We start from the raw sequence: 24918 nt of genomic DNA, 5'->3' as shown, positions 1-24918 counted from the left end.
TACTTCTACATTTCATTTAAGTATTTTTAGCTAATACAAATTTTGACTTTTATTTATGATGGAGTATTTAGAAATTGTAGTATTTCTTCTAAAGTACAGGATGTGTGTAAAAACTTTGCTTTCAAAGTCAGTAAAAGTGTCAGGTTAGTGTAGTGAAAAGTATTTCCCAGTGAAATGTAGTAACAGTGAATGGAAATACTTCAGTAAAGTAGTAACATCAGACCTGTGGGCTGCTTAAATGAAGTGTTTGAATAAAAGACTTTTACCTCTCAATGCAAATACAACAGTTGGCTGTGTCCAAACCGGCACTGACATGCAAATCACTTGGCTGGTAAACCCTTTAGGTTCAGCGTGAACTGCATTTCCCAGCGTCCTTTGCGCTCCAAGCAGGAAGAACGTTCTCTCGCAGGGGCTCACACTGATCCAAGTTAGGAGCTTTCAGCTGCCAGCCTTGGCCCATCATGTAAGTGCTGCGGAGAATTCTTTGCAGTGCAATTGCAAAATTACCTCCTTTCCGACGCCCGCGGGGACTGTGCAATTGGAACATCGCTCTGTGCACGGACACGCACGCTCCGGACGTCAAAAGGCTCCAAGTGCATGAAGATCGAGGCTTGTATTTTGCATCTTTGTTGCAAAGCAAGCCGCTGAAGCTCCAGCGCGAGGGCGATGGAGGGAGGGAGTGAGAAAGAAGGCAAAGTCTTTTGTGCTTCCCCTCCCCCTCATCAAAGCAAAGGGGAAATGTCTCAGCCAAAGGGAGGTAAGAATATTAAACCGATCTGTGCAAAACCACCGACATGCAGTCGGCGCTGCACGCTTTGCAACATGCACCGCTGCAGGTCGGGCACGGCCGGTGCATTTTAAAGTTAGATGGTTTATGAGGGTCAGTTGCATTTCCTGTTTAAGATCTTCCCCTTTGCACAGTTCCTGGTAAGACGATGCTGTGTGTACTCACTCATTGACGTTGTTAGCAGCGCACAGGCAGGGATGTTGGGCACAGGCGCCTTTAATAGTCACGAGATAGACAAGGACACTGCAACTCTTTATAATAAACTCTGCACGAGTTGATGCACGGCCCGTGCACGCTGCTCAAGGTAAATAATGAAAGCCAGCTCGCGTGCAAGGCTCCAAATATGCGTGGTTTGGTGCAGGAGAGCACCGTGACGTGACAACCTGCAGCTGTCACTGGTCCGGTTTGAGTGTTTGTTGGCTACGGGCTTGTTTCTGCTTACGGAACAGAAAATCAAAAGCTAATTATAGAATTTGTTGTGAGCTTTAAGGTGGTGGTGAGTTCAGGGAACAGGGGCTTCTTTAGCTTATCAGTGCAGGACTGTTGCGTGTGGGTGCGTGGCCACGCATTTTCCTCAGCATGTATAGGAAAAGTGTGCGTGTCACACTTTGACCCCCGCAGCTCAGCAAACTCTAAAGACCATCAGCGAAGCCAACGTGCAGAGGGGAAAAGCTGCAGTGAAAGCAGCTCAGGCGTTTTCCTCCCCTCAGCCTGATTTCCAAGAAGTCCAAAGTGAGGCTGGTTTGTTGCACAACATGCACAACACACACGCACACACAGCACACACACACAGCACACACACACACAGCAGCAGTACAGGATGTGAACAGGTAGGAGAGAGAGCCCCTGATAGTCAGAGCCTCACAGTGTTTATCTGGTACAGTGTGTTGTCCACCCGCCTACACAGAGGAACTGTCTTGTTGCAGCCAGTTCATCTTGTGATGAATAATGCACAGACATTTTTTGTCTGTAGATGAATGAGTCGGTCTGGGACTTTCCTGAGAGCTGAAGTCGGTTTGTCTTGTCATTCATTGATGTCGGGTGCAGAAAACAGCACACATGCAGACCTGGTCCTGCGAAAAACAGTGGAGTCGAGGTTTGGTCGATTATTCACTTAATCGGTTCCTTTTTGTTGTTTGACAATCGAGAGCAAAACGGCACCGGCAATGAAAAGACTTCGTTTAGTGTGTTTGAGGCCAAACAAATGGCTGTGCAGAACCTGTCAGAAAGCAAATAATTAGTTCAAACTGCAGGAAACTGTTTTGATAATTAAGTCTGTTCCAGCCTGTGTGGAGTTGCTGCTTTTCTTTGCCTCGTGTTTTGACTGGAAACTCTGTATTTTGTGTATTTCGAGCTACAGTTGAACAGGCAGGTTGATCATCTCCTCAGGTTTCAGGGACGTCCAGACTGATTTTGTGACATTTTACAACCCGAACCATTAATCAAGAAAATAATAAGCTGTTGTGTTGAATCATTTCACTTCATCAAGTGAAAATGCAGAACGTGTGTTGCTTCTTTTCTCTGTGCTAAGACTGTGTGAACTGTAATCTGTGGGGTTCCACCTCAGGCTTTGGGAAATGCTGGTGTTTTCCACAGCTGTCTGACTAGATTAGAAAATCAACAGACAATCAGCAGATTAAGTGATTATGGGATAAATATTTAGTTGCAGCCTACACAGTATCTGGAAGTGTGGAAGGAAATTGAAGCTAAAATGAACATTAATCTCTGTGACGATCCTTTATCTTGATCCTGAACCATGTTGTAGAATTTGTTTAGCCTGTTAACTTTCCCTCTGCTACCTGAGGGCAGCGACACGCTAACGCCCAGTTAGCCCGGGGTCCCTTCTTTAACCAGTCCTCACTCTGAGGCCTGATTCTTGGATTTCTGAGGGGAAGTGAAGTGGCTGCTCAGTAGATACACAACCAGAGAGTTTTAGAAGCTGGTGGTGGAGACCAAAGCAGAGCTACTAAAAAACCCGGAACAAATATTTGATTTCTGTTCAGCAGGTGGACTGAAACATGACGCCAAGTATTGTGTCTGCCGTGTGTGTTAATAAATGGCTGTTTGCTCCATGTCAGCTGAAATAAGGTGATCAGATGTGTGTTTGTGCTTACACAGTCTATTTACATGTCCCCAGTGATAAACAAAAATCAGTGCTGGTTAAAAAATAAGCAGGAATTTCTTTTTTATTTTGCTTTAACAGATGAAGCCACAGTTCGTCAAATATTAGATGTTGTCAATAAACAAAAACGATCAACAGTTTTAGTTTGATGAAGTTAGCAAGGTGACGAATCTGACCGGACGTTTGATGCCAACTGCAGGGACTTGTCAGTTTGTGATCATGGGTGTTACAAGCACATTTGAGTTGGTAGCAAACAGGTGTTGAGGTCTAATTGCACACAGTAACTGTGAGATGCAGGCCTGCACCGATTGTGTAACATATTAGCGCTGAAGGAAATGAGCAGAAAACTGCACAGCTAAAATAAGCATCAGGCCCCTGTGTTTTGTAAAACCATGCCAGTCTGAGCTCCGTCTCTTCATCCTGATGCTGATTTCCTTCTGTTTTCATGTCATTTGGCTCAGAAGCATTTTCAGTCTTGCACCTCCTTCTCGAGTGCTGCCTGACACCGTGCCCTCACCGCTGATGCCAGTGTGACAGCAGCCCTCACACCCTGCACTAAGACCCTGTTTGCTTGTGTTTTCAGCTGTATAGATAATAAATCTACTGTTTTGAAGAGCCAGTTCTTGGTCGGGGTCCAGGCCTGTAGTTGCTTCTTTTGCTGCAGTAACAGTGGAAGAGTTCAGAGCATTGTTGACTCTATACTTCTCTGTTTGAATGGGGTCAGCTGAGCACACATGCAGCCAGACTGCAGCAATAATTCCCTTTTATTCCAGTTTTGTTTCTTGTAACATGTATGGAAGCAGACGTCCATGATGCTTTTTTTTTTTCTTGGCAGTAAAGCTAAAAGTGAGTGTGTGCTGAGACACTTACATGCAGGACTCGTTTCCGTTCAGCCTGGAGTAGCTGTCGCGGTTGTGATGGCAGCAGGTTTTCAGATTTTGCTGCTGAGACGGGATGAGAATCAGGGAGGGGAAGGAGGAGGGAGGGTTGCTGTGCTGCAAACAAATGAATTTACTGCAGGTGGATCCATTCACCTGCAAACATTTTTGCCTCTTTTATTGTCATCTGGGTTTATTTTCGCAACATTCAGAATTGTCTGAAAGATGGAAGTTCAGGTCTCGTGTCTCGTGTTGGAGATCCTGTTTTCCTGCAAGTAGCAGTTCTCAGCTACAGGAGGTGGATGCATGGCTTTCTCTCAAACCACCATCTGCAGTGTGTGGCAGCCCAGCTAGAGTCGAACGATTCTCAACAGCTTACTCCACATTTTGATGGTGATGTAGGAAAATACCTGCACTATCTACTCTGGGTTGAATGTGAAAGCTGGTGTAATTGTATGTGAGCAGCCTGTTCTGCAAATTACTCAGCAGTCAGCAGTTTTTACACCTGCCTGCTTTTTTTTCCAAAGGACTTGTTTCCTGCTGTTGAGTAAAACATCTCATCACTGCGATTGGAAAGCAAAGGATCTCAGTGAATTGCAGGTGTGTGTGTGTGTGTGTGTGTGTGTGTGTGTGTGTGTGTGTGTGTGTGTGTGTGTGTGTGTGTGTGTGTGTGTGTGTGTGTGTGTGTGTGTGTGTGTGTGTGTGTGTGTGTAATGAAAAATGTCTGCAAAAGAGAACAACAAACCAGGCCATTAAAACACAGTGGAATATTTTTATTTGCTACTGACAAGTGCGCCTGCAGCTGAAGACTGTTTTCATCGATTTATCCGTCAATGAACTTATTGCTTCTTTGATCCATCATTTAATTCATGAAAAGTCTAAAAACAGAACAGAGTAGAATCATTGATTTTTTTTTTTTTTTACAAACTTAGTCATTGACCAGAGAAACTAAGACAGGATGCAGACCTCTGCTGAAGTGTTGCAGAAATGTCAGCCTGATTGATTTAGTCATTAAGACCCGAGAAGACTTGGGCCTCAAAGACCTTTAGAAGGGCAGAGTCTGAGTCCGGTCTCTGAATGCATCCATGTTACACCGTGTTTGCAGCATGTTTCAACGAATAAATATTAGAAAGAAGTTACACAGTGAAGCTTAAATACCCACATACACTGTGTTTTCAGTTACATCTTACATGGCACTGATGACGGCATGAGTCCACCTGCAGGCGCCGACATGGTCAGTGCTGTGGTGAAACCTTGTTTTGGATTTGTTGCGTTTTCGGTGCAGGACGACGAAAGGTGACAAATGCCAGTCGTCCCACAATCCGACAAGCCTCAAACCTAATATAGCACAGGAAGACAGAGAGGTTTTTGTTAGACCCCCTCACGTGGTACAAGTGCAGTGAACCTGCAGGATCTTCGCTGTCTCACGGCTGATTTCAGCCTTTGGTTAGATGTCTGGTCTGAGAAGTTGTAGGCTCAGGTGTTTGTCCTGGATTCGTCGGTGCTCTGAGGCGACCTGAAGCTGATACCTCAACACTCTGCTCTGTAGTGGTTAGCATTCAACTTGAGCTGAGTGCACAGGAAATGCACATGGTTCCCAAAGGAGTGTCCAACAGCTGAAACCTAAAGGAGCTGCCATCTTTGGAAGTGTAGAGTATCTCACAGACTGCCAGAGCGGTCAGAAGGGGCCAAACAGCCGAGTTATTTTCACATCTCTCTCTATCTGGCAGCCAATCCCGTCCCTCTCTGTGGCGTGTCTTTTCCTGGCCTTCCTTGCGTCAGTGGTTGCGGTTTGCTGCCCCCTGTCTCTGTGATTGATCTGTCTTGCTCTGACTCTGTGGAACGCCATTGAGGAACATTTGGGATTGTTTGAATTCCAGCCTGAGTGTATGTGTGGGTTAGCAGCAGGCATCATGTGTCCCCTTCATCCAGGGCTGATTATCAGGCAGACCAGCCACCAGCCTGCCCTCTCGCACTGCGGCGTGCACGCTGCCTCAGCTCCTGCAGCCACTGGCTGCCCTGCAAACACTCCTGTCAGCATAATTTTCCTTTCGCTGCTCAGAAACCGACGTGCATGCATGACGAAGCTGAATGAATGCTCAGATTGGGTGTGACAGAAACTGGGAGCATTGTCTTCCTCAGTGGTTCTTTGCTCACTGTCACTTTAGAAACGATAATTGCTTGCGTTAGAGTGAAGCCAGTTCCTGGCTGATTTCAGGGAGTGTCTCTCGACCCATCTCCTGTGGCCTCTCTGTGGCATTTCACTGCATACTAGAGCTCATGTGCTGCAAATCACCAGGAATGATATGTGCTGCTGCTTTTAATTAACCCACACTGCCTACCACAATGTGCAAGTCTGATGCTGAGCTCAGCAAGAATAAAGGAAGGAATTGTGTATTTGAGTTATGCAACAGAATCTGCAGAAAGTCTGAAATGTGATATTTTTACATCGTCACCTTGGAAATAGCATAGTTCATAAATAGAGTACTAAAGTACACTCTTATTCTGCCACATCCAGTTTAAATGCTCCTTAAATCTTAATGCAGATCCTTTTTAATTTGGGATTTATCATTTACTGTTTTTCTACCAGGAAAAGCAGAAAATCTTTTGAGAAACTGAAACAACAAGTGAATTTTTTTGACATCTTTAGTTGAAAAATAATTTCATGGTCAACACTTTTGCAAACGATTCCTCTTTCAGTACTTATTTCAGCTGTAATTGCTCCTTTTACTTGGATTCATCATTATTTCCATGATTGCTTTGTGTTCTGATACAAAGCAGAGCACTTGCTTGTTCCTGCCAGCCACATGGATTACATAACCTCCTGCCCCTCTGACCCCCACCACCTCCTCTGTCTTTCTCCTGCTTCTCCCTTTAGTCCTTCCCTCTTAGTCAGGACCAGCAGGTTTAGAGCAGAGCAGCCCTGCAAACACTGGTGTTCCTGTTAGTTCAGACATGTCGTTGTACTCCAGGGTTCTGTGCTTCATGTCTCTTTGATTTACATGTTTTCCTGCTGGAATGCTTTTCACCCCCTCAGCATGCAGCACGCCGCTACCTGCCTCTTATACCTACTTCCACTACCTGTCTGCACCGCAGGTACAAATCTGTGCCTGCAGCTCTTGTAGTTCGTGTTGAGACAGCTGTGTCTCGTGTGTGTGTGTGTGTGTGTGTGTGTGTGTGTGTGTGTGTGTGTGTGTGTGTGTGTGTGTGTGTGTGTGTGTGTGTGTGTGTGTGTGTGTGAGAGTGCACTGTGCATGTTGAGATTTGGTGAATAGATGTAAAAAAAATAGAAAAATGTTCCACTGGATGCTGGAGGAAAAAACCAAAACGATGCTGTTGCTTCATTGTGACCACACAGTTGAAGTGTGTTTGTCCTCTGATTGTTTGACAAACTTCCAGGTGCAGGTTAACACATATGAAAGTGTTTATTGATCTTTATCTTCATGTGGAACCTGAAGTTACTTCTGCAAAAGAGGCTGTTTTTGTTCCTGTCTGTTAAACTTCTTTTCTCATAAACCGTTTTCAGTAAAGTCTGAGTGTTAAACAATATTTAATACGTGTTAAAGGAAAGTCCGAACTCCAAACGCACCTGCAGCGTCTCAGCTCAGACAGCTGGGCTCAGGTAGGGAGGGTCATGCAGAACGATGCACAGCGATGACGATGAACATTGTCTTTGCAGTGATCAGCTTCAGCTGCTCTCAGCTCGCCCCACACAAACCAGTTTAATGACACGTGAAGCACCAGCAGTTAATATTAAAGCGGTGCAGAATAAACAGTGGCCATTGATGTAAATGAGTCACTTGATGGAGATACATGAGTTCACTCATTTGATTAATCTGTGTACACAGTTTTATTTTTTAAGTGAACTGGCTCATGTGTCGTGTATTTTAAACCCACTGGTCTTTTTCTTCCGTGTCCTTGCAGACACATCGCAGCATTTCTTAGCATGTTTCCACCACCTGTTGGTCAGTGGAACAGTGTGGAACAGTGTGGAACAGTGTGGAACAGTGTGGAACAGTGTGGAACAGTGTGGAACAGTGTGGAACCGTCGGCAGCACTGTGCAGAGCGTGCACTAGATAAACAAACAGAGACTCACTTATAGGCCACAAAACCAGCTCTGTGCTGCTGCCGAGGCTCCAAGCTAGTTGATGAACAGCCCTGTGGTTGATTCAGTGTCTGCTACTTCACAAATTACCCTGAAAAATAAAAATATAGATGTGGTTGCTGGTATGATATATATTTGACCTAAACCATGGACTTGTACAGCTGTGACACAGACACGTGTTTAATGGCCTTTTTAGATTTGATTGTGTTTCCATTAATGTTTCATTAATGCATTAACGCAGATTTACCTAATCTAAGTGTTTCTGCTATGAAAGGGACTCAGGCCTGGGGCAGGTGCTCCCGTGTGCATTATGGACCTGTTCTCACAGACTTGGTTTCCAGTTACTATTGTTGTCTGTGTAAATGCATGTAGGAGGAGCTGCAAGTGACATTTTACTGCAACAAAGCTGCTTTGGAAAGTGGAGACTAGGAGGAAGGCACCAGTGGAGGGCTGCATAGCACAGCCGTGTCACACCCTGCACTGTTTGAGCAAACCAGGGCTCACTGTGTGTGTGTGTGTGTGTGTGTGTGCGTGCGTGCGTGCGTGCGTGCGTGCGTGCGTGCGTGCGTGCGTGTGTGTGTGTGTGTGTTCTGCCTTCAGGACAGCTATTTGAACAGCAGAATCGACCACAGCTACATGTGTTTGTATTTTGTGTCAGCAATGTGAGAAATTCCAGTTATTCCTCTGGCCTTGCTCCACGTCTTTTTAGGAGACACACCTTCAGTTTTACTTTTAATAGCAGGCTATGACATCAGGGCGGTGCACCCTACGCCAGCCTCCGATACCTTAATGTTCACATGTCCGAGCGTTACGCAGGAAAACAACGCAGGCTGTAATGGATCCAACGTGGCCACCCCTCCTCCAGGCGTCACCTCTGACAGAGCAGGTCTGTGTTTGCATTTACCCAAGCAAACCCTGACCGGGTTCAGCTGCTGCAGGCCAGTCTGAGGAGGTTTGAGCCAGATGCCGTCTGCAGACAAGGCAACCACTTACGCAAGCACACGCACACGGTCACACCCTCAGGAATGCTGTGACACCCTGTTAACAAGGAGCCCGGACAGTAAACGGTCAGTGCAGCACCTCCAGATGGAGCGAGCACACCTGGACTGCCACAGCGCCTCCTCTCTTCCTCCTTTTCCTTCCTGCTCTCAGCACCTGGTACGTCCAGTTAGGATCTGGAGTCTCTTCCCGCATCCAACCGTAAGTGTCGATGGGGAAATGCATATGGGAAGTACTACATAAGAGGCCTTGTGTCCTTGTGTGTTGGCCCTGGTGTTGGATGCTTTGTGCTGTGGCAGAAACGGTGATGGCTGCAGGATGTTTTGAATCAGTGGGAGTTCTCAGGCTGGTGTGAGCTGTGGCCACAGGCAGCGATTCATCTGGGTTTTCACGCTGTGCAGCTACTTCTATTCAGCAACAGATCTACTGCTCCGACTCTTGTTGAGGTTTGATTGAACTGAACATTTTACTGAACGTTATCTCACATCAGTTTAAGACCAGCTCGTTGATTTTTGCTTCAGTCCCTGTTTCAGTTGAAGCTGCATGTCTGGGAAGCAAATAGGAAGCAGGTTTACAGGCTGTGGAGAGAGAGAGAGAGAGAGAGAGGTTGACCGGGATGAACCCCGATCAACTGATCTCTCATCCTGAGCTATGTTAAGAAGTCAAGTATGCTTTCATCTTGTGGCATGCTCCGCTGCCAGAGAGGCCATCCACTCTGGAGTCTCATCAGTCTGTTTTCTCCAGTTTTACTGGACTGAGGACTGAAGCCTGCACAGATACTGAGATGCTGGTGCACAGAGTTTATCCCAGAGGGTTCAGCTGGACCTGAAATGACTAATGATTAACATAAAACACATAAACATAATTTCACCTGTGACATCTTCAGAGACATTCGGCTTATCTTTCACAAAATCATTTAATTCCTTTAAGAAATCATTGATTGTTTGTTTTCAGCTGTAAAAATCAAGTGGTTTTTCTTTCTGTTGCTGAAAATGTTTCCACTGTTGAAAACGTGGTGCATGTGGGTTTTAAAGATTTGAGATTTGCAGATAATTGGGTTTGACTGATTGACTGATTAGAGGATCCAGCATCAGTTTCACTTTCATGCTCCAGTTTCTAGTTATTGTTAGATCTGAAGTGATTAGTTGATTATTCAATAGCTCAGTAGAAAATGAACTGGCAGCAATTTGAATAATCAATTATAGTTTTTAATCAGGCAAAAATAATCATGGCTTTATCAGATTCCAGCAATTTTCCTCTTTTTCTCTGGACTGTTCCATTATTTCCTCACTTGTTACTGACTAAACAAAGAATCAATCAATTAAAAAAATAATCAGATGCTAAAAATAAATCTTTGTCCTAATGCAGCCCTGATGGTTACAGGGTTAGGGGAAGATCTAGGGTGGAAACGTTTACTGACTAAAATAAGTGCAAACCCAAATTCAGTTTTTATTTGCAACATTGAAGGGACAAAGACATATTGGTATAATTTGCACCTGATGCAAATGAATATGATGCTTCATATTGTCATGTTGACCTTTAACCCTACAGATACCCAGTGATGTTTGTGTTTGTGTGTGTTTGCAGGTAAGAGGAAGCCGGTGCTCAAGCTCTCCAAGGAGGTGTTTGAGCAGCCTCCTCCCGCCGCAGTGTAAGACTTGACTTTACTACATAAATCCAAGTTTATTTCCCTGGTCGTTCCTCGCTCTCTGTTCCTCACACTACAGCCTCAAAGAGCCGATTGATTTTAAAGCAAAGCAGGAGGCTGAGAAGCTTGTTGACTTCTGGGAAACAGGAGGAGGAAGCTGTGCTCCCACTAAGATCAGCATTTCCCAGCTCTCACGTTCACGTTTCTCATCAGCTCATTCTGGGCTTCACAAATATGAAAGTTTTCATTTCTTCATATCGCACTCCTGATATTTTCCTGCAGGGTTTGTTGTGCATGTTGCTCTTTTTAGGACTCAGCTCAGACCACAGCTGCCTGTGAAGCAGCAGAGCCCAAATTATTCTGCAGAAAAACTGAACGTTCAGTTTGTTTTAAAGTGAATCATCTTCATTAAGAAAGCTGCAGCAGCAGGGCTGTTTTGGTTTCAGGCCAGTTCATGTAAAATGTCTGCTGCGTTATCCTCCGCAGCCCTGGGCTTTTATTGTGTTTTCCATTGATTTGTTCTTTACGTTTTTCTTCCATTTGTTGGTAATTGTGATCGTTCTTCATTTGCTTGTATCTTTTCCAGTAGCTTTAAGTGTTTTATTCTATTTTATTTTTTTCTAGTGTATATTTTGCTTATTTAACTCATTTAAGGATTAGTATTGTATTTATTTAAGACGTATTATTATTTATCTTCTTAGTTTCATTTTATTATTTTATTTTTGGAAGTCCTTTTATGGGCTTTCTTGGTTTTATTTACTAAATAATAATAATAAGACTAAATTTTCCTGATGTTTTGAAATATCTGTTGCTGAGTCACATCTAAGCAGTTTGTCTGTGTGTCTCAGGCCTCCCAGAGACTTGGATTCAAAAGCTTGCGTGACCATCGGAGAGAAGGTAATTTTGTTTCTTTGGTTCCTTTCCTTTTTTCCTTCTTTGCACCTTCTCTAAATCCATTCATGGTTCATATTTTTCTTTTACTGTAGACTCTTACGTAACTCTCCAGTGTTTGCTTTTTTCCTCCTTCAGTGTATTTTAGGTCGAGGTCGGGTCAACACAGGCTGTGTTAGCTGTAAAGAATGCCCCGGTGAACATTACAGCCCGAACGAACATTTCTGATTGTGGGGAGGCTGGAATGCCTTTTACTGCCCATCAGGCAGTAAAAATATTTATTTTAAACTCATCAAATAAGTGGAATTTTCCATTGGCAGAGGTGCCTGCTTTCCTCCGCTCCAGTGAATGATTTTTTTTTTTCTTTGCTTGAATCATGTAAAAAAAGAAGTTTTGCATCTTGCTGCGGTGTGAAGCAGACACCGATTTAGTGATTCACACCTCAGTCATTTGCAGCGAAGCTGTGCAGGGATGGGACAGAGCAGCGGTCGCTCAGTTGCTCCTGTGTTGTTGCAGAATTTCGAGGTGAAGGCAGATGACCTGGAGCAGATCTGCGAACTCGGCCGAGGAGCGTACGGCGTGGTGGACAAGATGAAGCACGTGCCCAGTGGCGTCATCATGGCTGTCAAGGTGAGTGAAGGACTGACCTGAGGACACGGCATCTTCAGGCCCCCTCGTATTTCGGGGTCACATCTGGGGAGTTTTCAAACACCAGCTGTGTTGGGTTCAGTTCGGAGCCCGTTTGACTGCAGACCTGGGATTTTACCATCATTTCAGCTGATTTCTTCAAATATGAGCTTTTTTCTCGAATATGAATAATTTGTTACTTTTAATTCAAGAACCTAAAAACGTTAAAAAACAAATAGTTGAGTACAGCAGATGAATTTCCAACTAGTCTCTTCTGCAGATGTTCTGGTGTCGTCTCTGTTCCGGGCTGCACACACAGCATGTTTAGCTCCTCCCCACTGCTCAGACATCTTCAGCTGGTGCTTCTTCAAGTGGCTCAGGGTGTATTGTCCTTTATGGGAAGCTTGCATGTTCTCACTTTAACAATTATTTCCTACTGACGCTTCGACAGGCATCAGTTATCTTCGTTTATCAGCTCTGCAAATGCCTTCAGTAGAAAACACTAATGTGATTACAGGCACTTTGCTTTGTTCCTGTTACTCTGCATCATCTCACTGTCTGTTGTTTTGAACGTCTGCACTTCCTGTTGTCCCGTCGCAGCGGATTCGGGCCACGGTGAACACTCAGGAGCAGAAGAGGCTGCTCATGGACCTGGACATCTCCATGAGGACCGTGGACTGTTTCTACACAGTCACCTTCTATGGAGCCCTGTTCAGAGAGGTACAATAGTGTCTGCTCAAAACACACAGCACACTAACATCCAGCTGCAGCGACTAGGTGGTTAATCATTAGTCAGTCCTCAGAAATGTAATTCTGGCTGTGGTAATCATTTGTCTTTTTAACAGAAACGACAAACGTCTGATGAGTTCTGGTTCGAAAGTATTTATAATATAAAACCCACTGATTTAAAAAGCTAATCAAGATTTATTGATAGTGAAAATAGCGGTTAGGTATAGTCTAAATTTTGCATGTTCAGGAATAAATGCTGGACTTTTTCATGGAAAAGGTTTTGGGAGAACATTTAAAAAATGCAGCAGTTTTCTCATGTACTGTAAGATGTGTGATTTCTGACGGGTTTCAGGGCCTAAAGTTCTGTATTTGGTCAATAAACAGCAGATTTCACACCCTGACACAACCGTACCTCACGTCAGTGTAACAGGTTAATATGTATGAAAAGCTGCCAGTGAGATATTTATTTCTGCACTTGTCCCCATTTCAGCTGATAAACATGTAGTTAGTTGATCCCTGCTAATAAAATCTGATCCGTACTTCTGAATCCATTGTTGACGTGCAGCAGAACGACGAACGGGCCGCGGTGAAAAACACCTCTGAAGGTTTTCGGATGCAGATAACTTCCTGCTGCAGTGACTGGATGTTCAGGATTTCCTCACCTCGACCGAGACACTGGAAAATCTGTCCCTTCCTGTCTGTTTGGAATCCGGCCCTTTGTTGCTGCTTTTCCTGATCTCTTTCCAAATGTGACTCTCTCTGTTGCCAGGGCGACGTTTGGATCTGCATGGAGCTGATGGACACCTCCCTCGATAAGTTCTACAAGCAGGTGATCGAGAAGGGCATGAAGATCCCGGAGGACATCCTGGGAAAGATCGCTGTCTCTGTGAGTCCACTCAAATCGCTCGTCACTGCCGCCTGAATGATCTGCTCCTGTTAGCCGCCTGATGGATGTTTGTTATGTAACTCTCATTTGTTTATTAATGGCCTTTGTCGTTACAGATAGTAAAAGCTTTGGAGCATCTGCACAGCAATCTGCAAGTCATCCACAGAGGTAAGAGCCTGAATGGACGCCCATTAAACCTCTCAGACGTGTCGGATTCCTCCTGTGTGAGCTGCTCTCTGGCTTTCTTTACTTTTCTTCAGTTTTCCTCTCATCCTGTTCTCATTAAAGGGCTATTTCTGAGTTTTTGCATCTTTTAACCTGTGAGTTGCTGTGTTATAGAAACGTTTTTCTGAGCCACTGGGTTCTTCAAATGAATCTCCACCTAAAGCCGCTCTTATTAATATTCTGATATTAATTAGTGCATATGTGATACAGTCTGTTTATTACGTGCACCAAGCCTCAGGCTGGTCCACCAGTCCTGCAGTAAATCCTCCTCTGGGATGGTGATAATGTTCAGTTTGTGTTTCGGAGCTTTGTGGATGAAAAATGTTCACAATGTTTTCTTTAATTTTCCTTTAAGCTTCGTCATCATGCAGCAGCAATGCAACAGTCAGACATAAACACTGCTGCTCCTCCTCTCCATCAAGCATTTATTTCTGTTTTTGAGCCAAATAGATAATAACATAATAATAATAATAAGAATGTTGGCAGAAGCTGAAGCAATACATGAGGTATAGTCAGGGAGCTCAGACGTTACAGTCGCACTGTTGTGGTCATGCCTGTCAAACCTCTGTGGCCGCTGTGACAGCTGTGTGGCTCCGGTCGTGGCCCAGCTCCATGTAGTCGTTTAGAAAAATGATATGTAATAAAATGAAGTCACACGGTCGGTCTTTAGCAGCGACCACAGCACTGAATCATGAGTGTGACAGACTGTGAAAAACCACAGCCTGAAGTGTTTCTGTGTCGTCACAGATGTGAAGCCCTCCAACGTGCTGATAAACACTCAGGGCCAGGTGAAGATGTGCGACTTTGGCATCAGCGGCTACCTGGTCGACTCCGTGGCTAAAACCATGGATGCTGGCTGCAAACCCTACATGGCGGTAAGCAGGAAGAGAACCGGCTCAGATCACTGATCAATGGGGTCAGTGTGCTGTCAGAGCCAAGTCGTTGCTTTTTGGGTTAGTTGTGTAATGCACATGTTATTTTTCAAGACTGAGCAGGAGAAATATGGTCTGCACATGTTCCAGAAACGGAATTAGCACAAAGCTAACGGCAAAAATGTTTCAGCCTCTATAACAACATCACACCTGCTCAGCAGCAAACAGCAGCTGCTGAACATAGTGGAGCATTTAGCAGCTAAAGAGCCAGAGATTTCAGGAGGAGGTGGTGGAGACCAAACCCAGAGCTAAAGCTGGACTTCATCAAACCCCAAAATAAACGCCACTGTAGCTCTGCAACTGCTAAACATAAAGATTTATATTATATATGGTGATATTTGTTACTGGACTCATCAGTAGAAGGATCAACAGGTTGTTGTCCTGTTTCATTAATATCCACGGTTACAGTTTAACCCTGTGTGCTCCACTGCTGACCCCCCTGGCTTTTAGTTGGGGAACATCACAGTCTGTGTGTGTACAGGATGTTTAGGATGATAGGACATCATGTGACTTTGTGTCCTGCAGCCGGAGAGGATCAACCCTGAGACGAACCAGAAAGGCTACAACGTTAAATCTGACATCTGGAGTTTAGGAATCACCATGGTAAATCAGCTTTTATTTCTTCTTTTATTTTTAATTTCAGCGTGAATTTGTAATGGAAAACTTTTTATCCCCTTCATGCACAAATTAGTTCAGTTATTTAAAATGTCTCTGAGAAAATAAAAGTGTGAAGGACGGAAATGATCCAGGCGAAGAAAGCCAGTCTCAACGTTTTTTGTTGAGCTGTTAAATATTCACAGCTCGACTCAGACCAGAGAATATTTTGGCGTCAGGGATTCAGCAGCTTGCTGTGTGTCTGGACCTGGCCTGTCCTTCTCCGGGCTTATTAGATCAGCTGTTACAGATGAGCAGCAAATGTTCCAACATGAGTCTAATTTAAGTTGTAATAAGAGCTCTGAACGTTTGGTGGGTGGAGGAGGCTGGTTTTACATGATGGAGGCTAAAGGAGCTGCTCATCTTTCTGACAATCAGATTCATTATGAATTCAGAGAGGTGGAAGGAAGTTCTTTTAGCTTGATTCCTGGACAAGCAATCAGTGTGCTGAATAAAACACTTGATTTGATTTTTGGAGCACCCATCAAAGCTGTGTTTCCAGGCCACCTGGACGAGGAGAGGTGTAATACCTGAGAACTGCAGCAGGTAACAGGAATCAGTTGGTCTGCAGGCTGAAAAACAGGGAGCTGGTATCATTCACACTCTGGGTTTATTGAATAATTGTTTACATGCAGACTGTATTTTAAGGTTAGAATCCCAGGTGTCTAATAATAGTAAAAATGGATGTCGTGAAGTTTCACAGCCAATCCAGGCAATCAAGTCCAGCTCCTAAAGATACTGAGTTTACTGTCACAAAGAGGAGCAGCAGCAACCTAAACCTGAAACAGTTCCATTATTACCAAAACAGTTGCATGTTAAGTTTATTAAGTAAGTACGGGTCTGGGTCTCCACTGTTCAGGATGAGACCTGAACCAGTTGGTTGTGTGAGCGACCTCTCTTCTCTCTGTGTGGCTCAGATCGAACTCGCCATCCTGCGTTTCCCGTACGACTCATGGGGCACGCCCTTCCAGCAGCTGAAGCAGGTGGTGGAAGAACCTTCGCCCCAGCTTCCCGCCGACCAGTTTTCTCCAGAGTTTGTGGACTTCACCTCTCAGTGGTATGTGTCCCCCGGTACACGAGCCAGAACCACGTCTCAGAAAACATTCAGTTCTATGTTTTTTGATTTTTTCCTTTATCCCCCCCCCAACACACACAATAACCCACTGAAGGCAGATCTTTTCAGACGAGGAGCCAGCAGAGTCACTGCCTTTCAACAAAACCACAGAAAGGCAGACGAAAATATGTATTGATCCCAGCTGAGTGGGCTTCAGTTACTTCCCCCTTTATCAGATTGAGTTCCCTGTGACATTCTTCAGTTGTTGAGGCCAAAAGCCTGTTCAGACTGGATGATCGGGGACGTGCAGCACTGTTCATACAGTTTACAGCATAAGTGAAACCTGTCTCTTTTTTTTCCCTTGGGAATAATCTGAGGTTCCTGTGTGGTGTAATGCTCCAGCTACACTGCTGTAGCACTTATCCCAAAACTGGGCTAAATCTAATAAACCTTTACTGTCGACATGTTGTCAGCGATACAGGTTTTATTGTATCTACACCCAGTGACCATCATGACCAAGTGATGTAAACACTGAAAATCTCTCATTCACAAAAATACTCAGACCCTTAATCCACCACTTTGCTTCTAGTCTTAACACTTGCTGCAGCCATTGTGAGAGACGGTTGACTGCGGTAAGAGATAAAAGGACTGTTGCCCTGGTGTGATAAGAAAACCAGACTGGTGGGAGATAAAGAGTGAGACGAGTTGCAGAATTAAACTTTTTGATTGCATGCAAATGTGCTGTTTGTGTGTCCCTAACTAGTCATGAACTCCCACATTTAATACTGCTGCTGCTGCTGTGGTGGCAGTGAAGTATTCTGTGCTCTTCACAGCACGGTGGGTAAAAGGGTTTGTCAGGGCTGCAGAGACCAGTGGTGAACAGGTAACTGCACCCATTTACTGGTAAATACACCTGTTCATGCCTGGTCACCACTGATGAGTTGCTTTTGTTGTGACTTTACGTTGTTTTTTCATCCTGCAGCTTAAAGAAAGTATCCAAAGAGCGGCCGACTTACACAGAACTCATGGTGGGTGTTGTGTTTTTTAATCTGCTGCTGTTGTATAATTAATAATTGTTGTTAAATTGTCTGTTTTAGCATATTAGATTTATTCATTATTTGCATGCACTTTGTAATTCTCTTAATCAGACACTGGAGGGAGCACTAAGACTGTTTTTTTCCCATAAGGCTGAAACTGACTGGCTAAGCCTAGATAATCTGCTTGAGTGTGCACAGAACTGATATTCTGATAAAATCCAATCAGGCTAAATTAATGTCGTTTTCCTCCTCAGCAACATCCCTTCTTCACCTCCCATGAGGCCAAAGAAACCGACGTGGCTAGCTTTGTGAAAGTCATCTTAGGGGACTGAGCTGCCACACTTGCACAGGAGTGGAGGGAGGATCTGTTAAACAAACAAAAGTCACCAATCACACCCCTGTTACCTGCAGGTTCCCCCCGCCCCCAATGCCCCCTTTGCCTCATCTCATTCTCACCTCTCCTGTCAGAAACAGATGGAGCCCAGACGGGCAGCTGGCGAGACAGCACCAGGGGTGTTGCCCTGCTTCCACGCGGCCTCCACGTTCTCTGTATGTTACCTGATCTGGGAGGGGTGGGGGAGACGGGTGCCTCACACAGAATCTGAAATAATTTAAAATATCTGATGCAAAACTCCCTCTTTGGTTAGATTTGTCTGTGCACTGCCTACTACTCAACCCTTGTCCTGTCAGTCGACAAGCTGACCGTGTGGCCCTTCATGATGTTTTTATTTCTTTTTGCTTAGAAACAGAAACAGAAGTGAAAGAGGGGCAGATGATATCAAATATGAATGATGTAATGCTATCTATGTATAATCTAAATGTTTGTATACTCAAAGCAAAGTGTTGCATTGGTTTATTAATTGACTGCATGTACAGAATATATTTCTGGGTAAAACTGGGCTCAGATGGCCAGTGAGGAACAGTCGTAGAGTCCGATGGTCGGAGACCTGCAGAAGTGCAGTCTCACATCAGGGCCTCCTAGTGGTCACAAACAGGTACTGCACTTCAGCTGCTTAACTGCAGCGGACGTCTACTACACATTTTGGGCTCTGGCTGCCTGTGAGTCTGTGTAAATGTGTGTGTGTGTGTATGTGTGTGACCTGGTGCATGGTGTGTGTGTGTGTGTGTGTGTGTGTGTGTAGGGCTGCATGATACTAATTGTAATCACAGTTTCTGTGCTTAGCGTTGAAATAGTGAGTTTTAGGTTTTTATCAATGATTTCTTTTCCCCCAGCTCTGCAGTTTCATTGTGCATGTGACAGCTTCTCATTTACAGTGATGCTCTGAAATAAGCTCCTGTTTTTGGAGCCAGGCCGCAGAGTCAAAGTTTTATTAGCTGTTGGTTTGAACCACGATGGCTCCTCTCTCTTAGACTTTACTTTCAGTTCTAGATGCTCTTACCGTGATTCAGCTCCTGACACTGTCACATGAGAATGACATTGCAGAGGAAGGAGATGAAACTGCGATTTCAGTCCAGCCATTTGTGCAGCCCTGCATAATGCACATATTTTGGTGAGGTGTGTGTCGACATTGTGGTGGGTGGGAGAAAATTGCCCATGTTCTCCTTATTGTCTGTACTGAGCCAATCACAACCCTCTCCACTCCTTCTTCACCGTGAACAGAACTGGATATTCTGACTATTATTATTAATATTATATTAATTGTTATTTAGCTCCAGGTTTTTCCCCCCCAGACATATTTACTGCAGTTTTTCTTATTTATTGCCACTGCTGTTTTCCCTCTAAAAACTTGACCGATCCATTAGAGATTTTTCTTGTGTGTTTGTGCGGGCTGTGTGTGTTTTTGTTGTTTTTCTTGGCTCGAACACGTAAATGCTTTTAAACTGTAACTTGCAAGCCTTCTATGTGCCTCTCTATAGAAAACGACTAAGAAATATCGTGTTGTAATAAGGATGGTGCAGGGATCACTGCCTCTCCCATTGTATCACCTTCCTCCCTCCTCACACTCTGCTTCATCATCATCATCATTGTATTTCCTCTCCTGTTTGTCTTCATGGTTTTATGTCTCTGCAGTTTAAGATCTTCTGTGTTTTTCTTCATCTCTGGTTCTTGACGTTTTTGTCCTGGTGGTTTCTGGTGGCAGAAAGTGTCAGGGTGCTCATGAAGCTGTTTGTTGTTTAAAGGCTCAATCTGTGATGCAAAGGAAACGAAAAGGACTGAAATGTGCTGTGACTCTCAAAATGATTGTTGTGGCTTCTTTTTAACCCGTGAGGCTGACGGGGCATCGGCATTTTGCAGAACAGACACGTGACATGAATATGAATATGTAAAATAGATCTATGAATTGATCAGATTCATGTTTTTAGCTTATTGTATGATTTTCAAAGTGCTGCATGAACAGGACAGTCCACAGCAGAGCAGGAGGTTAGTGGTTAATAAAGGGACAGACACTACATTAAAGCTGCATTAACAGGCTGTAAACACAATATCACAGAAACATTTAATCTCTACATTAACATTTGGAGTCACTCTGTCTCATGAATGAGTCCAGTAGCTGTTCTGGTGTGGACCAACCTCTGGGGGCAGTGTTTGCCTCCACTGTGCTGGGCAGGTAGTGTGCAGCTGGGTTGTCGGAGCTTCTTCGCTGAACACTGATGATGAGGTGGACAAGTTTAAACCAGAACAGTAAAAAATGCATTGATGGAAAAACCAAAACACTGAGCTGAAAAACGCTAAGACTTCACAGAGCTGAGGGGGAGCTGAAGAGGAAGGAGAGAATTTCTCTCTTAAAAATTCAAAAGGACACTCGAGTCCCCACAGTTTGAAAGATTAAAAATCTCAGTGTCCTCCATTCGAATATTTTATTGAATTTTGTGAGCACCAGAAAAAAAATGTGTTTAATTACTATGCAAATGCACCTGTGGTGGCTCAGAGCAGCCACAGGTTGGGCCTTTAACAAACCAGACCAGGTTATGGTTCAGTACATTCATTAGCTTCTCTGTCTAAGAATAATTTTCTCTCTTTGCTGTTTTGCTGCCGTTGAAAACAAGCTGTTTTGTCCTCAGCCCGGTACAGTCTGCTCTGTCATTCAGACGCATTAACCACGAAGTTTCCTGTTTTCTAACAGACAAGCAGTTTCCTTTCACCCTTCACACCATAATCTCTGCTGGGCTCAGGTCCCACGGCCTTTAGTTCACTGTCCAGCAGCCTTAAAGTTCCTCAAAGTAACAGACAAACCCCGTCCATACTCTTCTGTCTCTTTATCTGCTGCACTAAGAGAGATCACTTCCTCCCGTCACGGTCACCATAGATTCTGCTCAAAGACAGAAAACGCACAGTGGGTGCAGTTGCATTTTAGCTCCTATGTTCATCTCGTTCAGCCACTTTCCTGACTCTCCTTTTGTAGTGAAGGCGAGTCAGCGGGTAGTTGTCAGCCTGCCAGACAAAAGACACTACAGGCTCCCTCCGGAGTGTATTTCTGTGCTAAAGATGGAAATAGAGGAGAGGCTCTAATTGGTGCTCGACTGCATGATGAAATTAGGAAAAGTCAAGTCACACTTTTTCTCAAAGGTTGTTTCGGCCCAGCACACCCTGACACAAGACCGACCCAGTCCATTGTGTTCGTTCTGCACGTTGTATTTGGTTGTTGTTGTTCTCGGGATAAGACCCTGATGGTCTGATGATGAGCCGTGTCCCAGGGTTCTTTGTTCATCAGATAATCAGCATCATTTTCACTAATTTAGCTTCTGAAGAGCAGGAGTACAACAGGGGCTCAGGTGGAGCTGGGCTCATGGGGAGGGAGAGTCTCTGGAGGGCGGGGGGGGAGATACAAACCCACCTGTCGAAAAGAGTTTTCATTCATCATCACGTGGCGTCATGTGGGTGTGCAGTATGTAGGTGTTTGAAGTGCCTAACCATGTTTTCTGTCTTTGTAAGTAAGACAAGTAAGTTTTTGTCCCTCAGTTCCTCTCGGGGACACACTGACACTGCATGTTTGCACTGTACTGTGGAGCCACATCCTGTAAGAAACCGTCATTTAGTTTGAGCAAGGTGTTTTGAGCTTTTCCAAAAGAGCTTGGAGTTAGGAGGTTCTGACCTTTTAAAGAATTAAAGTGTGACACTGTAAATTCTCAGATTGTTTTGTCACCTTAAGATGGAAACTCAACCATTTCTGTTGGACATTGTTTATGGCCATGACCCTTAATTTCCCCCAGAAGCTTTTATTTTGAAACATTTGTGGACATGAAGTAATGAAGGCCTGTGAAATGTGGCTCACAAAAATGCAGCATTGTGAACGTGTGACGCCTGAGGCCCCTGGCACTCCAGGCTGACTGTCTGTCGCCCAAGTCTTTGTGGTGTCACTCGTCTGAGCGTCGTTGGCTCAACATGGTGAATTGCCACAGATCCTTTCAGAGAGAGCGGCCGCTCTGATTGGCTGTTCAGCTTAGCTCATTGTGTAATATCCATGTTTCTCATTATTTTTGTTCTCGACTTCTTCCTTCCTTCTTCCCCAACCAAAGACCAAGTCCTGCCAACAGCAGCTCCACCTGCAGCTTCTGGGACCTCTGGGTCCGAAGCAGCTATAAACCATCTCTGGCGTGAAACTGGTCAGCAAACACTGCTTTGGTTAGACTTCCTTTTTCTACAGTGTGGGTCATTGTCCCTTTTTGAATGACCAATATAGACTACTGCCCCCTGCTGGTGTGGAGAGGTATTTCCTCTCACCAGAACGATCGAGCTGGTTGGCCGTAGGCTGGAGTCTGTGTGATGCGTTCAAGTGACACTTTTTAGTCCAGAAGAAAGTAACGTTCAGAGACACTGCTGTGACTCTGCCCTAACAAACTTATGTAGCACATTTTCTTCCTCCTAAAACATCTGCAAAGGTGATTTCTTGTAATAGTCCTTTAATAACCATCCAGTCTTGTTTACGTCCATGTTCACAGGCTCGCAGTCGCACTACTGGGGATCACAGTACCTTTAACGTGAAGGGGCAGCAAAGTGGAATAGATGTGTCCTTGTGTATTCATGCTAATTTTTTCTGCTGAATTTGGTTATAACACACAAACTATTGTGTTTTAGAGACGGCAGATTGTGGATTTGCTTCATAATTTAATTAATGCAGTGCGAAGATTAACTAAGACCACTACCATACATATACATAATGCAGCATGTGTTAAAACAGTTTATTTGGTACAAAGGAACATACTGTAAAATGTTCTGGAGGTTATTTGAGACTTTGGTGTCTATTTACTGATTATAGTAAAACAAATTCATGTTTTTTTTTGTGTCGTTTAAAGGCTGAAGAACTTTTTATACTTTAGAACCATTTGCTTGTAAACGGTTTTGTTGAATCGTAGCTGAAATATTGGATGTCTAGTATCTCAAAGCTGCTGTCAGAACCTTGTAGCTCCACACTGTTTATGTTCTGCTCACAGCTGACTCATGTTCTGTAGTAATTAGAAAAAAGTCGAGTCCACTCACACGTCACATCTTCCTGTGTGTGTTTGTCAGTGGCGGTCGGTGTGTTGGCCAGAGCTCAGCGCTGTCTTTACTCTGCTGTTCCCGTCTGCGGAGACAACGCAGCAAGTTTCATCACTCTCAGACAAAACTGTCATAAACCTCCTTCTTCTTCAGCGTCAGCCTCTCTCAGCTGTCGGGCTTTGTGTTTTCTGTCTGCTCCTTTGTGTCTGTCTGCTTACATGTGGGAATTCCCAACCACGAGTTTATTTGTGTCTTGTTCCCACCTGCTGAGTAACCCTCAGTCACTGGGGGTCGCCAAGGGCAGGACGTCCGAATGGAAACTGTCCTTCATGGGCGAATGTTGTCACATCCCATTGTGATTCCTCTCTTAACCTCAGCGTTTATCCGAGGGCCCGACAACAGGCACGTACGTCTGGATAATGCTTTGGCAACATCCAGCTGGTGAACATGTTTTACTGGAACTCTTTTGCAAAGTCAGATAGAGATGTGAGTCTGAGAGAATCGGAGGAAATCTTCTCACCTTCTTCCTCATCCTCAAAAATTTGTCAGCAGATGAATCTCAAATATCAGAAGTGTGTGAGGAACGCTTCCAGCCCTTTACAAATGGTGTTCTGCCAGATTATATCGAGTGTAAATCTGTCGTTTGTGTGTGAACCGTGTTGAGTTTCTTTTGTTTTTCACCCATCTAATGCACATCACTTCTGGCTTCGAGGGTTCTCGAGGCCGGATGCTACGACATGCCTTGTGAACCGTGGAGCTTTGTGTTTCTCTGTTGCAGGTGGTGAACTGCTGGTACACAGCTGTATGTGACTTCTGATGTTGCGGTGTTGTTCTTTTATTCGGGGTGGGGATGTGTCGGGCAGCATGCATCCACAGATGCTGCTGTACGCGCAATAGGATCTTTTTGTTGGTGCCGGGCGGGTCCAGGGAGGGTCATCATAGCTACAGCTCCTTGCCCCATGGGAAGTGAAGTTCTCAGTATATTTACATGTCTCTAAAGCCTCTGCTAAAGACTGATGACTGTTCATTTAGAGCTCAATGAATTTCTATAAATATTTTAGATTGCTCAAAATGATTGTGTGCAATTGTAATGATGGAAATTCAATAAAAAAGAGGTATTTTTACACAATAAGCTCCATGTGTCCTCTGTTGGTTTAGCACAGCTTTTATACTGGGAGGCCAAAGGTCATGGAAGTAGCTAATACCGAAACCTCGCCCTACTCACCATAATACTCTGTGTGTCCATGTTAAAATTAGGATCAAACTTAGTTAAAGTTTGTCTTTGTCTTTAGGCTCCAGGACACTAAGTTCACTTCAGTCATTTAAATTTAAACTTCTTATTCCTCTCTTTCCTCAGACTGGTGTGTTCAGGTTGGAAACTGCTCTGGAGTCCAGACAAAGGCCACGTAGCACTGTGGCTCCAAAGCGGTGTTCCTCAGGGCTGGGAACTGGACCGGCTGACCTTCCGCACATCTACGGTGTGAGGATATCGCGTGCAAAAAATAGAAAATAAAAACACAGAATCTCCTGCGAAACCTCGACAAACAACAGATGAGAGAGTGATGGGCTAAGAAAAGCAAAACAAAGCCAACAGAAGCTAAACAGTGAGCTGTGAGATGATTGGAGGAGTGTGTGTGCAGCCCCACCTCAGAGGAAACTACCTGTTTCTCACACACCACCTGCTCTGTTTTGACGCACATCCCTCCCTCCTGAGGTCAGTTCTTCGACTCAGAAGTTTAAGTTGTGTGCTGGATATTTTTACCGTGGTGCTGCACCACACATTGTCTTCCTTCCTCTCGCCACCATCTGTCCGACCTTGGGGAGCAAAGTTTGTCGTGCAGTTTAGAAAACCCCTGTCCTGCATTCATAGAAAGCAAAATAAAAAATATAAACATAAAATTTC

General features: G+C 44.4%; 1 protein-coding gene across 2 annotated transcripts; it reads left to right on the top strand.

The window, feature by feature from the left end:
* Positions 1-391: 391 nt before the first annotated feature.
* On the top strand, positions 392-24147 carry map2k6 (mitogen-activated protein kinase kinase 6). Of its 2 annotated transcripts, none has more exons than XM_026315080.2 (12): positions 392-757; positions 10480-10543; positions 11389-11437; positions 11948-12061; positions 12659-12778; positions 13557-13673; positions 13790-13841; positions 14646-14773; positions 15356-15433; positions 16402-16541; positions 17521-17566; positions 17830-24147. In XM_026315080.2, the coding sequence occupies exons 1-12, from the start codon at positions 667-669 to the stop codon at positions 17905-17907; spliced, it is 1077 nt and encodes a 358-aa protein (XP_026170865.1). In that variant the 5' UTR covers positions 392-666; the 3' UTR covers positions 17908-24147. The 2 variants fall into 2 exon arrangements, with proteins under 2 accessions (XP_026170865.1, XP_026170866.1); XM_026315081.1 differs by lacking the exon at positions 392-757 and adding an exon at positions 1802-1883.
* Positions 24148-24918: the final 771 nt, after the last annotated feature.

This window comes from Mastacembelus armatus, chromosome 19, assembly GCF_900324485.2.
Source record: "Mastacembelus armatus chromosome 19, fMasArm1.2, whole genome shotgun sequence".
Taxonomy (NCBI): domain Eukaryota; kingdom Metazoa; phylum Chordata; class Actinopteri; order Synbranchiformes; family Mastacembelidae; genus Mastacembelus; species Mastacembelus armatus.
Note: the sequence above shows the minus strand (reverse complement) of the source record. Positions and strands in the feature narration are given on the sequence as shown.